Source organism: Sinocyclocheilus anshuiensis, unplaced genomic scaffold (assembly GCF_001515605.1).
Source record: "Sinocyclocheilus anshuiensis isolate Anshui unplaced genomic scaffold, SAMN03320099.WGS_v1.1 scaffold55, whole genome shotgun sequence".
Taxonomy (NCBI): Eukaryota; Metazoa; Chordata; class Actinopteri; order Cypriniformes; family Cyprinidae; genus Sinocyclocheilus; species Sinocyclocheilus anshuiensis.
This window is the reverse complement of record NW_015549647.1, coordinates 2,089,635-2,108,264: the sequence shown is the minus strand read 5'-3', so window position 1 is coordinate 2,108,264 and position 18,630 is coordinate 2,089,635. Positions and strand designations below refer to the sequence as shown.

At 35.7% G+C, this 18,630-nt stretch overlaps 2 protein-coding genes across 2 annotated transcripts; both read left to right on the top strand.

The window, feature by feature from the left end:
• Positions 1–229: 229 nt before the first annotated feature.
• Positions 230–8,018, top strand: LOC107660052 (carboxylesterase notum2). The gene is made up of 11 exons (XM_016449230.1): positions 230–559; positions 873–925; positions 1,468–1,563; positions 1,676–1,736; positions 2,696–2,772; positions 2,845–2,944; positions 3,679–3,867; positions 5,218–5,318; positions 5,427–5,574; positions 5,819–5,866; positions 6,884–8,018. Exons 1-11 carry the CDS (start codon positions 246–248, stop codon positions 7,182–7,184), a joined length of 1,488 nt encoding a protein of 495 aa, XP_016304716.1. The 5' UTR covers positions 230–245; the 3' UTR covers positions 7,185–8,018.
• Positions 8,019–11,109: 3,091 nt separating this feature from the next.
• On the top strand, positions 11,110–13,616 carry LOC107660053 (C-C chemokine receptor type 7-like). Its single transcript, XM_016449231.1, has 3 exons — positions 11,110–11,188; positions 11,383–11,423; positions 12,216–13,616. The coding sequence occupies exons 1-3, from the start codon at positions 11,173–11,175 to the stop codon at positions 13,281–13,283; spliced, it is 1,125 nt and encodes a 374-aa protein (XP_016304717.1). The 5' UTR covers positions 11,110–11,172; the 3' UTR covers positions 13,284–13,616.
• The last annotated feature ends 5,014 nt before the right edge of the window (positions 13,617–18,630 follow it).

Sequence of the window (18,630 nt, the reverse complement as noted above, 5' to 3'; positions counted from 1 at the left end):
AACCTGAGGATATTTGCTCTCCAAGACGCCAAGGGGACCAGGACCAGTTGCTTTAAGGGGTGAGTGTTGATCACTTCTAATTTCATTGGCAGTGACAGATTAAGTCAATAAAATAATTGAAAGCAGTGTCTTTTCAAAACTTGGGCCCTCCATGATAAAAATGGTATGGCTTTGAATCGTCTTTTTGAGGTTTATGCAGACTGTTCCCATTTGGCCTTTTTTAGGGAGGTCCTGTCGGATTTGATATGAATATTCTGTGTCATGTTATGTTCCTGCTTCTGCTGGGAGTCATTTCTTGTCAGAACAACAATCGCAATGCCAAGTCAGGTGGAAAACCTGCAAAGAAGCCTAATAGCCAGGCTATAGAGACGACCCAGCATGGCCCTGAAGATGATCCAAACCCTGCACTAGCAGGTGCTGGCGATTCCAGTAAAGAAACTAACTCTGGAGGTCGTGGCAACGCCCAACAAAGCACATCTGTCAATAAGCCTGTTGATGAAATGAAGCTGCACTTTCTTAAGAACACATTAGTGATGTGCAACGATGGTACAGCCGCTGGGTAAGACACAGCACTGACATCCGCATTGCTAGCCAGAGGTGCATAAACTTGGCAATTTTGGCAAAACTTAGTATAGTATAATTAGTATAGCACCTCGGTCATGGGTTTGATTCCCAGAGGATAAATTAACTGGTAATATTTAAACATTTAATGCAATGTAAGTCACTTTGGAAAAAACATCTTCCAAATCATAAATGTACAAAATTGTAGCAGTGTTGCAATGTTAAGTTAAATATCAGTCCTTTGACAGTTTTGTAAATGTCCTCATATGGCTATGTTCCCTAGACCATCTATATTTATTTGTGGCCCACAGGTTTTACCTAAAGGAGTTCAAAGGAAGTAAGAGATGGCTGATATTTTTGGAAGGTGAGTATTTAAAACGAAGTTAATTTTGTCGAGAGAGGTCAGCAGGCTTAAATGCAGTGCTCAGCGTTATTTTGACGGCTGGTCATCTTCTTAGACATGTAATTTTTCTTGCTTTTTTGGAGCATGGCATGTCACGTTGGTTCAACAGCATGTTGAAAAGATATATAGTCTCACTGGTCAAGAAAAGTAACGTGATGTTAAATTAGACTTGGCAAAATTAAACAATGCAAGAGGGAGAACAAGGTGTAAGCACATAAATCATGTAATGTCTCTTTACTTGGAAAGCCTCGCCAAGAGGAAGTGACTTAAGATGGTGGAGGAGAGATTAGCAAACTTACTTAACATCTATTTGTAATAATACTAAGCCATAACGCCTATCAAAATAACAGGCTTACATGGATTCATTGTAAACTTGGCTGTTTTTGTTACTTAAAGACTAATTTTAAAACAATAAAATAATACTGTAGTCAGTGTATCCTCTCTACTGCAAGTTGTTGTTTTTTTATGGATAATGTGAGGTTAATTCCAATTATCTCTTTTAGGTGGCTGGTGCTGCTACAACAAAGAGACCTGCGATTCCAGATACAAAACTATCCCCCGTCTGATGAGCTCAACTGACTGGCCACAGACGCGCAAAGGTAGGCTGATATTAACCAGACTCACAACAACACATCTTGCTTTCTTCTAGCTAGTCATGCAAGCCATACTCAAGTGATTCTTAATGAAAACCACCTCTCTGATTATTTGCAGGGACTGGATTACTATCAACACAAGTTGATGAAAATCCTCACTGGTATAATGCTAATATTGTGTAAGTATCTAAAAAAATTCAAGAGTGATATTTAGGGCTGGGTTTTGACACAAATTTCACGATTCGATTCGATTCTCATTCACAAGCTTGCAATTCGATTCGATTACCGATTCGATTATTTTGGATATATATATCAGGTACAGTACATGCCAAATTTTCTCAAGGAAAAAAAATCAACTAAAATATACATGAGAGTCAGTTGGTACTACATTACTATAATATTGAAGGTTAAAACTGATTGATTTGTTAAAATTACACTTAATGAAGTTTTAAAATAATAAAGTTACAATTACATAATAATATTTCTACAATTCGTTTTTTTTTTTTATTTAAACATGGGTGGCTGTCATAAAAAATTTGATGGATTTATTGGTAAATGTGACGTTACATGACATTGTTTACAAGCCGTTATATTGACCTCTTTGCTCGTAATTGAGCGATTACATGAGACAGGATACGGATTGTAGAGTTGTATTCTTTCTTTTAACTTACCTTCGGATGTTTAGTCATGTTTATTTTGTGCTGAAACTGGTATTAATGTGGAGGAGATGATCAGTTCACGTGGGCCTCGCGCTGCTGCGTCTGTTGAACTGAGGCGCTACAGCGATCTGTCACTCCACATTAAACAGCGCCAAAACCGCATTTATTGTTTGAATACTGCAATACAATGGACATAATTTAAAATCTGAGACTTTGTTTCATATTAAAAGTACCAAAGCACAATGCTTATTGCGATATATTGGATGGGAAGTGCCCTTCAACGTTCGGTCCATTAACTGAAAACAGGCTAGAATAATCGATTCTTGGGATTTAAAAATAGATATCATTCCGTAAAAATGAGAATCGATTAATATTGAGATATCGATATTTTTTACCCAGCCCTAGTGATATTTATATAAGCTTTGTAATTAATACATAGCTGACTTACTTGTCTGACGTCTCTTATCTAATGTGACTAGGTTTGTTCCCTATTGTTCAAGCGATGTGTGGAGTGGTAACAAAGCAGCATCAAAGTCCAAACAGGGAAAAGAAACAGGTACATTTTTCAGAATATTAACGTTTTTTGTTACCAAAATTAGGACTCTATATTTTATTTATTCCACCACAGAATATGCTTTCATGGGATCTCAAATCATTCGGGAGGTGATCAAAGATCTTGTCCAAAAAGGACTGAAACAAGCCAAAGTTGTGATGTTGGCAGGAACTAGGTGAGATCTCTGGCTATGTTACCAAATTGTTCTAGTCTGGAGAAAAAAATAGTTATGACATTGGTTTGTATCCATTTTTGCATGTTTCTTAAATGATGGGATGCATTTATAGTAAAAGAGAGAGTTTTCCTTGCTGTTTGACCTGGAAGAATTGTTTGGAGTTTTTATAATTATTATTAATAATAATAATAATTGTTTCTTTAGATAATTATACTTGTGGATGCTCTGCAATTTGTTTCCTCAATCCAAGAACCATAGCTGTTATAAATCCCATAACTGGATTTGAATTCACTTATTAACAAATATAGCACTAGACCCCCATTACACCTGTTGCTGCATATTGAGATCTAATAACAAGATGCTATGAACAATTGAAACAGAGCCATCTGGAGAACCATGAAATCCTATTCCCGTCCATGGACCACCCCTTGAGTTTTACCACAACACTGACTGAAGCACTATTTTCAGCACATCCTGTTGTCTACCATAAAAAATGTTTACTGCAGCCTGTAATGCTGTAGACAATGACATAATATCTATATATATCCTGCCAAGGAAGTAAAACAAGCTCTGAGGATTCTTCCAATGTTAGCAACATGTTTTGTTGGTTATTCCAAAGCATTTGTTGAAGCCATTTGATATTCAGAACAATATTTGTAGTTCACTAGTTTGACAAACTAGATTTTGAGGGTTGAGGTAATATTTTGGGTAATATTATTTATTCTTTCCTGCAGTGCCGGGGGAGCAGGTGTCCTGCTGAACATTGATAAGGTGTCCAGTCTTCTGGAGCAGCTGGGTGCAGACGCTCAGGTGCGCGGCCTTGTTGACTCAGGCTGGTTTCTGGAGAGTAAACAGCAAAAAGCTCCTGATTGTCCAGACAGTGCCTCCTGCACCCCTGTGGATGTCATAAAAAAAGGACTTCGGTAAAGTGTACATGCTAATCTCAATTTACCAGAATAATGAATATGTAGTTTTGGTCACAACTTAAATTAGCCTACAGTTTCAGTATTACACAAATCCATTTTAAATTAATTGATTGCATTAGCAATAACCATAACATCCCTTCTAAAAAGATGTATACTTCAGCATACTTTTAAGAAGAGTACTTACTATGGAAATAATACACTTTAAAAGAATATACTTAAAGGGGTCATATGATGCTGTTTCTTTATGCACAAAGAGCTTGTAACACTCCAAAGAGAAAGGAAAAATTGAAATCGCATCATATGACCCCTTTAAGTGTGAACTAAATGTATTGTTTTCTGACACTTAACTGCATGTTATTTCCAAATTTAATGAAAATGTTGTTACACTTCATTTTAAGGTGTCCTTGTTACAGTATAATTATACATTGAAGTAGTGAATAATATTAATTAATATGTACTTACTATAGTTTTAGGATTAGGGTTTGGTTTACAGTTAGTTGCATGTAATTATGCCTAATTTACTTTTAGTAATTAGTACTTTTACTTTTTACTTTTAGTAATAAGTAAGTACATGTAACCTGTGTAACAAGGAGACTGTAAAATTAAGTGTTACCAAAATGTATTATAGTTTCAATTTATATGAAATGCAATTATTTCAGTTGTAGTTTAAATATGGCTAAAGTGTACTGCTGAATTTAATGTCATTTCTATGAAACTTGTATTTAAATATATTTGTAATTATACATTTAAAATGATGAAGTTGCAGTTTAATAAGTTTAAAATATAGTTATGTAATGTAACTTTAAATGTAATATCGAATTACACACTACAGTAAAAATTCTAATCAAGTACTTTACATGTGCTTTAGCACAGTTAGTACATCCAAATAAGTACTTTAGTATATAAAAATAAATGTACTTCTTTAAAATATGATATTAAAATATTAAAACTGATTTAAAATGTACTTTAAAGTAAAACTTTTAATTTGACATTATTATAAAGTGCACTTTTTAGAAACATACTTAAGTGTTAACAAGCATTCATAAAAATGTACTCTCTTTAAGTTTGCTTAATTGGCCCTTTATTTCATTAATATAATATTATCTGCAAGTACAGATTTTTTTTAAATATGCTTTTGAGATTTGATCTACACTACAAGTGCACATTCAATATAATTAAGCACACTTCATTTTCACAAGGGATGACAAAAAAAACCTTCAAGTACATGAGTGTTTTTTTCTAAAGCAAGTATTAATGTTATTGCTTATACTTAGGATTAGGCATTTATTTTAATCTTCAGTGCATAACTCATCCTATACATTTTTGATGATATTATATCTCTGTTAGGTTGTGGAGTGGTGTTGTTCCAGAAAAGTGCAAGCAGCAGTATAAAAGAGGCGAGGAATGGCAATGCTTTTTTGGACATAAACTGTACACCTACATAACGGGTGAGGGTGTGCCATCTGTGCGATATGAATGAAAACATTTTTACAGAATTGGCTGATGTTAATAAGACTTACTTCCTTTAAAGTAACAGAGGATATGTCTCTTTTTAGCTCCACTGTTTGTAGTGCAGTGGTTGTTTGATGAGGAACAGTTACGAGTGGAGAACATTTATATGGGCGGCCAATCGCTCTCAGAGCAGCAGTGGACCTACATGCAGAACCTGGGAAAAGAGTTTAAAAGCTCTCTCAAAGATGTTACGTGAGTAAATAACTAGCAATAATATAGTAGTATATCACTTAAACTAGCCAAATATGTCTCCAGAATAGCTAAATAGTTACTAATAGTTGAACAATCATGTCAAAATCATGTCAGCAAAAGTAATTTACAATTTAACCTTATTACAATTTTACCTTTAAAGGGGTCATTTTTTTTTTTTTTTTTTTTTTGCTTAAGGCTGTTTATTTTCTGTGTATTAAAAATGTCCTGCTGTATGTTGTTTTAGGGCCGTGTTTGCCCCCTCCTGTCTTTCCCACACTTTGATTACCAAAAGGTAAGGACATGCAGGCACCCTGAGACACACTCCTCATGGGTGAGCTCATACGCCTGCATTTGAACACTCGTCCATCATGATGCATTCTAGGTGTCACCAAAATGTCACCTCATGATTTCACACTTAATTAATGGCCGCTCTATGAGCTCAGCTGAGAGAGCACTGGGACAGATGATTTGTGAGGAGAACCATGGCAAAACACATGATGAGGTCAAAGTTACAGCAGAGCTATAGCTGCTTATAAACAGACTGATTAGACTACTGCTAATTAAACTGCCATTTAGTTAAAGCTTGTTTCTAAAGCAACTTGCTACAGAGACAGTTGTCAGCTAAGTTTCCGAGGGGATGCAGAATGACTTAGATTATTATTCATATAATTAGTATAACAATATTTAATTAATATAATATATATAATTAATATTTCATAGTGATATAAATGACCTAACTTAATTAAAAAACATTTATTTTGATCACCTCAAACATCTGGAATCACATAATGAATTGTGGTTAATTAATTTACCTAAATCAACATTACCACTTTCTGTTAATAATATATTATAGCTTATATATTAACAGAAACTGGAAGTGTCGTTATAGGTAAATTAATTGACCACAGTTCATTTTGTGATTCCAAAAGTTCGAGAAATTCTGTAAGTTATTAATATACACTTCCAGTAAAACGTTTGGAAAAACAGATTTTTTAAGATTTTTTTAATATGCTTTTGAAAGAAGTCTTTTATGTTCACCAGGGCCTCATTAATTTATATAAAAACAGTAAAACAGTAATATTGTGAAATATTTTTACCATTTAAAATAACTGTTTTCTATTTATATATATTTTAAGTAATTTATTCCTGTGATGGTAATGCTAAATGAGAGAGAGCACTTGATTTTATCTATCTGGAATTTATTGTATTGCGATTTTTTGATAATGTGCAATAAAGAATCGTTCACAATAAGTCCAAGAACATGCATTCAGAAAGTAAAGGTCTAATGTCTAATTTTTCTTTCCTTCAGTAATTGGATGGATTTCCAGATCAAGGGGACGTCACTCTCTCGTGCTCTGCAGTGCTGGGACAGAAGTCTTCAGGAGGCTATTAAGAACAGTAAAACGCCTCTAAAGGGCTGTCCCTTTCATCTCATTGATAACTGCCAGTGGCCACAGTGCAATCCAACCTGTCCAGCCCTGATTGACCAGGCCACACAACAGGAGATGACTCTGCTCCAGGTGCTGGCCAGTATGGGCTTGGACCTGCAAAAGCTTGGCTTGGATGTAAGCGGAGATATTTCAGCCAGCATGGTCAGCAGTGGTGGCTAAATTAGCATTAGAGAGCGGTGGTGTTCTCATCGACACAGTTCACCTCATCCACACTTTTTAGAGATCGTTCAGTGGCTTCCTCTCTGGCCACTTTCAGAGATGGACCTGGGTTTGTCTAGTAAGTCACTGGATTTCAGTACCGACAGTCTCCCTTTACAACCGTGTTCTATCAACAGGATTGATTTTTGGTTCTCCAAGCGAGTGACTCCAGCTAGACACTGTTATTCAATGGTTAATCTAATTCATCACTTCAGTAAGAGAACTGGTGTCTGAAATCAATGCTTTAGCTAAAACTGTCTGACAACATCATAGCGTACCAACAAAATCAAAAAGAGCTGAATTTACTGACTCTGAACAAGGACATTTGGAAGAATGTTTGTCTTTCTATCACATTCTGGAGAAAACCAATGAGCAGTATATAATAACTACAGCTGATTATAAAAAAAGTGACAAGAAACCAGAACATTGCAGTAACCACATTTTCCAAACATCCTGTCACAATACTTACTCTATGTTGTGTATCTGCATTATTTTTTTAGTAAGTGCATGCTGTTTTAGGACATTGTAGTCCATTTTGCAGACAAGAATCATAAAAATTACCCAAATTGATATTAGTGAATGGATAAATGTGGTATCTGTATAATTTAGCCTTCTATAAGAATAAGAAATGTGCAGTTATTGACAACCATCTTCAAATCTCCTTAAAAATATATCATAATATCCAATTCTTTTGACATTTATAGTTGGTTTGACTTATTTTGAACACTAATAAAAGATGTTTTAGACACATGCTATCTCAACTGTGTTCCTGTGTGTGTGTGTGTGTGTGTGTGTGTGTGTGTGTGTACCTGGTATTTGTTATGGAGACCAAATGTCCCCACAAGAATAGGAATACCAGGAAAAACCATTACGTCTATGGAATGTCCCCATAAAACATGAAAACCCAACGTGTGTGTGTGTGTTTTACTGGAATTGAGTGTTTTGATTTGCCTGAAGAGCACAGAGGAACCAAATGACAAACATCACTATAGGTTTCATGAGTAGTTGGCTAATGGAAGCTTGTGAATTCTGCACCTTAAAAACGTGTCTTTGACCATTTAAAATGACAATGGAATCTGAAGGGGAATGGCACGGTAGTAACTTTACATGACAAAAACACTGTGGTTAGATAACTGAACTGATCTGTTTGAAATGTGATTCTTGTTCCAACCCAGAATGATTTCCGTGCTAAATTTTTGTGCTTAACCACAATCTCATCAGATATCTTATTTCTACTCTCTAGGTTAGCTGTATTGTTGCTTTCAATCATACCACCATCTCATTGAAAAGAAAACTAAAATCAACTAACTGTATTCCTGAGCAGAACATTTTGGAGTGGAATTTCAAGACTTCTACATTCTTGTTTGAAGTGCAGTTGTATTTTCTAGGCAGATATATGTTTTAGAATTGCACTTTGTTTCTTACATTTCTTTAAAGGAGAACATTATTTTAGGCTTGATGTCAATGTCTGGCGGATCTGCAAGGTTTTGTTTTCCATGCAACTTCCTAAAAGATTCAAGTGGAGAATTTGAGTGGTAGTTTCATGAGTAAAAAAAATAACCTTATGTTTTCACATACGTGATTAAGCGAAGACATGACTAAGAAACTTCCCAGAAGAGTTAGAACACATCCTGATAAAGGGGAATTTCACAGTTACATCCATGTATATAAACAATTCATTTTGAGAGGAACACAAGAGGGAAACAGACCATGTGTCACAGTACAGACAAGCCTGGCTTCTTGTTCACACCAGTGAGTAGTTTGACTAACGGTCTGAGGTCTCTTAAGGTTATCTAGCTAATTGTGAAAACACGAACTCTACTATATTTAACAGACTATGTCTAGTGAATAGCTAAGAACTTGGACTGAAGTGAAAATAGAAAAGATAATTTGTGCTCACATCCATGATACAACATTAAGGAGTATATTGCATCTCTTGGTTGTTCTTCTGATTAAAATGTTTTATGCATAATATGTAAATATTCAATGTATTCATACAATGTAGTCAAAATATTCATTTGCAAATTCTGAAGCATTTAACTTTAACATGCTTTTGCTAACATAATAGAGATGCTGGCGGCCATAAACTACTAAAGAGCAGCTATGCAAGCGTTGCCTCATCTCACAACCAATAATTGTTTGTATACTGGAATTCTATAATGAATATGTAATTTGCAACTAATTTAAATGCACGAAAGAAATCCTTTTTTATTTTAATAGATAGTAAATACCTAATAAAGACATAGATCTTCTTGATACTTAATTGGTTTAACAAGTTACCTTAAAATCAGTAAAGCGATCGAGGGTTTCTTGGGTTTCTCAGGTTTGAGTTGCTTATCTCCAACATTTGACATACCAAGATAATTTATTGTGGTTTTGATAGGTTACATCTTCCTGTTTTTTATTAAAACCACAGTCAACTCTTTCTCTCAAGCTTCTATGAATTGGCATAGAGATATTGAGATATATCTAACAGTGATCATAGGCCATTGTTTTAAAGTGCACATGCTTGCGTGCACTTTGGCAAACTTTCCATGTAACAGCATGCATTGGTTTGTTTTTTACTAGGGGTGGTTTGAGAAAAGGGAACTTTCATTGGTGTGTTGTTTTCTTTTCTGATTTTGGGTGGGGGGATGTGTGCTCCTTCTCTCTCTCTTTTTCTTTGATTTTTCTTTGATGAAACTCAAAGCTTGATAGCTACAAACAGTCTATGACCTGCATTTAAAGAATACAAATTGGCTTGCCATTGCCCAGATTATCTTGAATGTAACCTTTTTGTTTAGTCTTAATTTTTATGACATATTTTTTAATCCACTGCATGCATGTGTGTTTATATATATATATATATATATATATTTCAACCTTAAGGCCATTTATCAGTCATTAACAAAACAAAAAAATAAAAAATCCCCACAAACACCAATGGTTTCTGTATAAACAGGTAAGTGTACAGGTGATTGTACCAATGAGGTTGATTCATAGTTTGAGTGAGCTAACTACAACAGTGCCTTCACCACGCAAGTCACCTGAGTTGTGGCCAAAACACGTCTTCCTGCTTAGGCCTCTTTTCCTGGCAGCAATGTACACACAAACCCACAATTGCACACGTGCAGCAGTGCGTCTACCTGTGCAGAGTTGAAACTTGGTGGGGGAGGGGAGGGGACGGTGGGGGTGTTGCCAGTGATTGAGGACAGAGAGCTTTAAAGAACCAGAAGAAGGGGTGGGGGGGAAGCATATTAGATAAATTGTTGTTTTATAGCATGTGCTCATTTATAGTCTGCACTTCTGTTCAGGATTTTGACATAACTTGTAAAACATTGTAAAACATTACAGAATAGTCAGAGCAAACCAGGAGTGCTGTGACACGACACTTACAAAAATCATGCTTTCCTATTATTAAATACATCTTTTTTTTGTAAGTAATTATAACTGTGTCATCATAATAAAGATAAAACATCTAAATTTGAACCCTATTAACACTTGGGTCACATTGTATAAAAGCAGTTTTACCATGTGTCACAGTACTGTAGTGTATCAGTATCTAATAAATGACTATTAGGCCTATATTGTCAAAACTCACTTATTATGATGCAATGTTTAAGAAATTAGAAAAATAAATTATAAGCAGACAGTGAAAATACTAAAAGATTACAAATAGATAATGCATTTTGTTTTAAATTATTACTTGTTGGTTTAATTTAATGATCAGCTGGTAAGTAATTAAAATAGGATGAATATAATAGGCACAATTTTATGGTTGTGCAAAGGTAAGAAATGAAGTTGTTTTTCTTGAAACACCGTGCAGGCTGTGGTGAAAACCCTTTCCTCTGGTCTTGGCTTCAGAGTTAAAAGTGGCTCTTCACCTTTTTAACACAACAGATGCAGAGCTCTCATAATCACTGTGTTGTTAGCAGTCCTGGCGAAACATTCAAAGAGAAAGTCTTAAACCATGCATGCGTTTACCGGTAAGCCTAGAAATTAATCTGTTGACTTACGCTGTTAAATGTATCAAATAGCTGTACAAATGTATAAAAATATAAAGGATTTGGTCAAAGAAGAGAAAGGATAAAAATGTATTTAAAAAAAAAACTTTTACTTGTCTATGAATGAAAACTATAATTTTGTGCACTTTCTGACACACTGCGTTTTTCATTGACAGTTATTTGTCCTTTGCTGCTGATGTGGTCGTGCCACATAAAGGTAATTCATGCATTAAACCAAGACAAACTGCACTTACCTTTCATTTTAACCTCTAAGTCCAGAGAATAGTTCACCCTACAATGGAAATTCTGTCATCATTTATTCACTCTACTCATAGTTCCAAACTTGTATGACTGACATGCTTTTGTGGAACACAAAAGAATTTGAGGGTGAATGAAAACATCAGTCACCAATCACTTTCATTGCGCACGTTTTGCGCACAGTGAACGTGAATGGTGACTGAGGCTGTCGTTCTGACATCTTTTGTGTGATAAACAAAAAAAAGTAAATCGGTAACACTTTACAATAAGGTTCCATTAGTTAACGTTATTTAATGCTTAAACTAACATTAGCTTGCAATGAGCAATACACTTGTTACAGACAGTATTTATTCATCTTTGTTAATGTTAGTTCATGTAGCTCAGTAGCTTTAGAATATTTTTTTCATTGTTAATGCAAACTAATGTATAACAACTGGAACCTTGTTGTAAAGTGTTACCAGAGTTTGGAACAAGATGCCAGAATTTCCATTTTTGTGAGAACTATTCATCAGACTTCTTGAGGACTACTTGTTTATCTGCACATCTAGTTTTGAATCCAACCTTGTATAGTTGAATGGGTTCCTCAAACACTTGGCAGCTAGTTTCATGAGCACAGTTAATCTCTAAACAGGAATCATGTACAGATTTAGACTGTCTAGAGGTTGTAAATGTATAGGATAATGATGCCTTTTGCTGAGTAACTCATTCCTTGAGAGGTTTTTATGAAGCTTCTGCATTACCTTTATTTCAGAAAAGCTGGTCCAATGAGACTACTGAAAGCCATGTGGGAGAAAACTTCACATCAGAGTTTGAGTATTCCACAGAGGTTGTGGAATACAGCGAGTTTGAATTCATCTGCGATAGAGACTCCAACCGTTCCTTCCGTGCATGGTTCCTTCCCACTATCTACACGGTCATCTGCCTCATGGCCCTTGTGGGAAACTTTATGGTCATCCTAACCTACCTTTACTTCAAGAGGCTGAAGACAATGACTGACGTCTACCTTCTCAATCTAGCCATGGCTGACCTGCTGTTTGCAATTTCTCTCCCCTTCTGGGCAGCTAGTTTCATGAGCAAGTGGCATTTGGGTCTGTATCCATGCAAGGCTATGTTCACCATCTACAAGGTCAGCTTCTTCAGTGACATGTTCCTTCTCACCTGCATCAGCGTAGATCGTTATTTCTCCATAACAAAGGCCGTCTCTGCTCATCGCTGTCGCTCCAGTGCAGTCTTTTATGGACAGGTGTCTTCTCTAGTAACGTGGGTGATGGCAGTGATCTTTTCAGTACCCGACATGGTGTTCTCTGAAGTCAACATCAATGGAACTTGTACAGCAAATGGCAACAACTATGAAGCCTACCGCATTAGGATGCTGGTAAGTCAGATGGTCCTGGGTTTTATACTTCCAACGGTTGTCATGGGGTTCTGTTACATCTGTATCATCAAGACCCTTATCCAAGCCAAGAACTTTGAGAGGAATAAAGCCTTCAAGGTCATCATTGCAGTGGTATCTGTCTTTGTGTTCAGTCAACTACCCTACAATGTAGTCATGGGAGTGACCACTCAGGACACAACGGATTGCAACAAGGACAAGATTCGTCTTTACGCTTTGGATGTGACCAGAGCCGTGGCCTTCTTGCGCTGCTGCGTAAACCCCTTCCTGTATGCCTTCATTGGGGTAAAGTTTCGTAATGATCTCCTGAAGCTACTGAAAGACTTGGGATGTATCAGAAAGAGCCACCTCATGTACACCCACTGCGGTAAACGAAGATCCTCTGTTGGCCTGGATACGGAAACCACAACAACGTTTTCCCCCTGAACGCTCCTATCTGTTGAGGAACAGATTCCAAAACAACAAAAATGTCTTGCCAATTTACTTCTGTTACATAGTGGTAAATCGCTTCATAGCTCCATTCAGAGCAAACTGCCTGTGGAGGACTGTATGGTGACATATACTGACATACTACAATTTCTGCTATGCAGTGTTACTAGTGACTTACTGTACAAAAACTTCCTGCTTTGTAACAATAAGCTTTTCACTTCTTGTTTTTCATTGCTCTAGGAGAGAAGAAATGTCATTTACTCTTTGTTATATGATATAACCATTTTGTGTTCAATATCTTGTTCTCAATACCAATATGTCTATACTGTATATTATACATGCTTTCAAAAATGAGATATCTTTAAGGTTAACTATCCACCAATATGTGGAAAATCAGTTAGCAACATAATCCTCTTTCATGGTTGAAATTCTTTCAAATATTCATTTTCTTTACTCTGTCTGAGATGTTATAAAACTGAATAAATATTTTCTGAAATAACTGACTTGAGTTTTGTGTGTTAGAAACATCTGCACAACAAAATAGTTTCACCCTCTTCAGTCGTGTGCTTAGGTACAAAATATATGTAACATTCAAATAAAAACCGAGGCGAGCCAAATGAGAAATACATTTAGAAACTACAAACATAGCATATAAACATAGAACATTGTTCACTATGAACTATTCCATCCTTTGGTTTCTCACCCCCCTTACTAGTTTGTGAAGAAGACATTTATGCTCAGTTGTCTGTGGTCACAGTTAGTACTATTTTATGTATGTGGTTATGGTGAGTCTATGTTACACTTAAAGTGCCCTGCTTGCAGAAAAGCAATATACAGCTCAATTCAGTTCTCATTTATTCAGTTTTAGATACTGGCCAAAAAAAAAAGGTTTAAATTACATATGTAACCCACAAAAGCACTTTACTAAAGAGCAAAGTTATTAAAGAACAAAAAAGGTACAAAGCTGTCACTGGAACAGTACCTTAAGGTACAAAAGCTAAAAGGTGCATCTTGTAACTTATTTACTTCTAAATGGTAGGTATTAGTACTTTAAAAGTACATATTAACGTGCAGGCCTACATTAGTACCTTTTGAAAGGGTACTGCCCCAGTAACAGCCTTGTACCTTTTTTTCTGAGATTATATTGAAAGAATATTGAGAGTTATGTGCTAAAGAATCTGAACTGAATAACCATGAGCAAGAAGATCCAGGGAATCTCAAGTTGAGAAAGTGCTATTGCTATTACACACCATCTTGGTTTAATAAATGAAAGAAAGAAAGAAAGAAAGAAAGAAAGAAAGTGTATATTTATCAATAGTTAATTTTACTAACTGTGTTTGTCTTGCTTTATTCTCATCTAATAAATGAACTGGCACCCAAACCTCCTTTTTTTTTTTTGCACATCTAGTTAGGTGTTGGTGCCTTACTGCTTAACATTAGATTAATAATGCAAATATTAGTTGTGGCTTAGACCTTTTAACCTTTCACCTTTGAAATATTGATATTTGATATTTTAACTCCAGGTAACTTCAACAAGACTACACCTGCACTGGAACATTTTAAATATTGTATCTTTGTTCATTGGCACATGAGGCACTGTTTTTTAAGCTAAATTGTAAATGCTCTGTAGATTTGCATGAACATTATGATAAGGCTGACATGACAGTGCATGCTGATTGGCTGATGGTACCACAGGAGCCTTCACTAGTGACTATTCTGAGCTGTAACTGAAACCATTAAACTGGCACTGCAACAACAAAGAGAGAGAGAGAGATAGAGCGAGAGAAAGAAAGAATGGATGATTGAATTAATTAATAATTTACTACTTAATGAAACACAAGTTGTAGTAACCGTTTCTTAAAAAAAAAACACATTTGAATTAAGCTATTATGATGTCATTATTATATCATTATGATTATGATATGATACTGCAGTTCCTACACTTAGCCGCTAGAGTGCACTCTTGCATAAAATAATTTTGACACTGGCAACCATTTACCCCAATACTTTTGAGCACATTAAGATACAGTTCCACACTTGAGCAGTTGTATGGAGATCTAAGCCTATACAGTTGTCGCTGCCCTTCTGCAAACAGCAACATTTGAGAGGAAAGGACAGCACAGGAAACAGTAAAATGTGTTTGAGGTAGAGGAAGTGCAGTGAGGAACACAAGGGATAATATAGGAAGGACACAGTCACCTTTAAATCTACAGTAGGAGCTTCTTGGGCCTGAAAGCAAAACTTGTAACAATGTAAAACCTAAGATTGATATTCTAAGCAATGTGAGAAATGTTTAAGATTTTTTTAATTTTAATGGCAGAAAAAAAATGTATGGACAAAAATTTTATTGGTTTATAAATAACTAAAGGTCATGCAAGAGGACAATACACTCATAGTGTCGCTCACAGCCTTTCTTTCACAGTCTTTGCGAACAGAATCAACACCTACATCTCAGATGTTGTTTTATTAATAGACTGATATTACATTAGGTTTCCCTAGAGAGCTATTTGTGAACTGGCCAACCCTGTAATGACGGCTAGTTACTAGCTAGGAGATAGGACATGCTTCAAAAGCAAGGATTTCTGTCCTTTGCTATGGAAACAGTCTACAATTGGCTTGTTGTCTTGGTAACAAGGGCAGCAGTGAATTAAGTTCAGAGGCTTACAGCCAGAAAGTTTGTTCTAGTGTTGTAGCAGTTTGAGCAATAAAGATATGAACAAAGATCTCTTATAGCATTTGTGTGAGTTTAGTGAATAATGCATGTTGTTATTGTTAGTAGAGTTTTCATGTAAACAAGGTTGTTGGGTTTTGTTCATCCCTCTTGTGAGAAAAAAAGTGAGCTTAACTGTATTAAGTGTGTACTTATAGTGTACTTCAAATCTCAGTATTTGTAATTGTACTTGCACTGTATTGAAGATAATTTAATATTCGTCCACTTATGTGTACTTACAGAGAGTACACTTTCTCTGAATAATATCAAATTAAGTTTTACTTTAAAGCACATTTAAATAATGTTTTAATCTTTTGCCATGCATTAAGTGAAGTGTTGACTAACATACTAAAGCACATGTAAAATACTTGATTATAATTTTAACAATAATGTTAGATGTTAGATTTAAAGTTAATATTTTAAATGCAGTATTCTGTACTCACAAGTATATTTCAACACATGACAAATTTCAAAAGTAATTCTCTTGAAGTATTTTTAGTTTATATTAAATGCTTGTCAGTACATTCAGCAGTACTTTAACAATATTTCAAAGACAATAGCATTATGGAATTACATTAAAGATGTACACAAGTCCCACTTAATGGGTCCAAAAAAGCACTTTAAAATTCAGCTTTGCCTATAAATTATATACATTTAAACTAAACATTTTCTTTTAACTGTAAATAACATGCAATTAAGGGGAAGTCTTGGGGAAGTCGTGGCCTAATGGTTAGAGAGTCGGACTCGTAACCCAAAGGTTGCGGGCTCGAGTCTTGTACCGGCAGGGATTGTAGGTGGGGGGAGTGAATGTACAGCACTCTCTCCCACCTTCAATACCACGACTGAGGTGCCCTTGAGCAAAGCACCGAACCCCCAACTGCTCCCCGGGCGCCGCAGCATAAATGGCTGCCCACTGCTCCAGGTGTGTGTTCATGGTGTGTGTGTGTTCACTGCTGTGTGTGTGCACTTTGGATGGGTTAAATGCAGAGCACTAATTCCAAGTATGGGTCACCATACTTGGCCACATGTCACGTCACTGTCACTTTCAATTAAGTGTCCAAAAACATCACATTTAAGTATATTCTTTTAAATTATATTACTTCTGTAATAAGTACTCTTTTTAAAAGTATGTTATAGTGTACTTGTATGTATAATGTATCCCAGCATTCTAAATCCAACTGCATCTATAGAGTAAATGCACCTTTAAAATGCTGGAGCTTGTTTGTGTTTCTGTAAGCTCAACTAAATTGAGTCTCTCCTCAATTAGAAGGTTATATGAAACAATATGTGTGGAAGTAAAAAGAAATATAAACTTACACTTCACTGAAAAAAAAAATCTTACATTTAGCTTATGGCAGGTGTTAATTTCCCATCCATACAACCAAAGTCAAATCACATCAGGAAGGCCTCTGATCAATACTAGCTCAGAGCAGTCAGAGTCAGGCTATCAAGTGTGTTCTGTAGGTTACATTGGGGCTGTAACACAGAAGTCTGTCGTTTTCACACGGAAGGTCCAGTTATGATTGAACATTACAAGGTCAATAAAATTAAAATTATACACAAGATCTATGAATTCATTTCATACTGACTATAATGCCATCAGACTGCAGTGGGGACAGAAAGGTCAAGAATTTAGGGAATTGTCAGAAACAGATTCAGTACAGAATAGAGTTTAAAACTAATTTAAATAAGGGTAATTTCATTTGTGATGTTAGTAGGTCGTTTTAACGTAAGTGGTATGGCAGGCGAGGATCTGTTTTAAAAAGCTATAGGCTATGTGTATTTTCATAAGAAAAGGAAGCACGTTTTCAAGCAGTTTTTACATCAGAAATTTCTAACATCTAATGTTTACGAAACGTTGTACAGTTATGATATATATCAGGGATCCTCAAATCTGGCCCACGAGATCCACTTTCCTGCAGAGTTTAGCTCTAACCCTAATCAAACACACCTGAGCATGCTAATCAGTGTCTTCAGGATCATACGAAAATCACAGGTAGGTGAGTTTGATCAGGGTTGGAGCTAAACTCAGCAGCGCATTGGCCCTCCAGGGCAAGATTTGAGGAACCCTGATATATATATTATGTACGTCTGGCAAGACCTGACATTTGTCATTCCTCTCAGTCACGTGAGTGTAAACCACCGCAATTATAAGCTCTTGTGAGTCACCTGCCGGCTTCAGGTCTTGACGGGGAAACACCAGATAACTTGAAAATCAAGTCCTCTGAACACCTCTCGTGCTCATTTTGCCACGAACAAGAAACAGCAAGGAGTATCTAATGCTAAATCGGCTTGCCATATACGTGCTGCAGTGTAATCAAACTCCTGTCACGCAGGCAAACGCTCATGTGACGCTATGTCAGAGTCGCATTATAGGCTACATGTTCACAGAGCTGGAGGCGCTTTAGCTTGAATAATGCTTTGAGGCTTGTTACAAGGTGCAACATAAATTTAATGTGTTAATTAACAGTATATACTATATGCTGATATAAAAACTGCTCATTAATGTTGTTAACCACACCTTTCAATGAACTTCGATAGTTTCTAAATTAATCATTATATAGAATTATATATATATATATATATATATATATATATACATATACATATATATATATATATATATAATTTTTA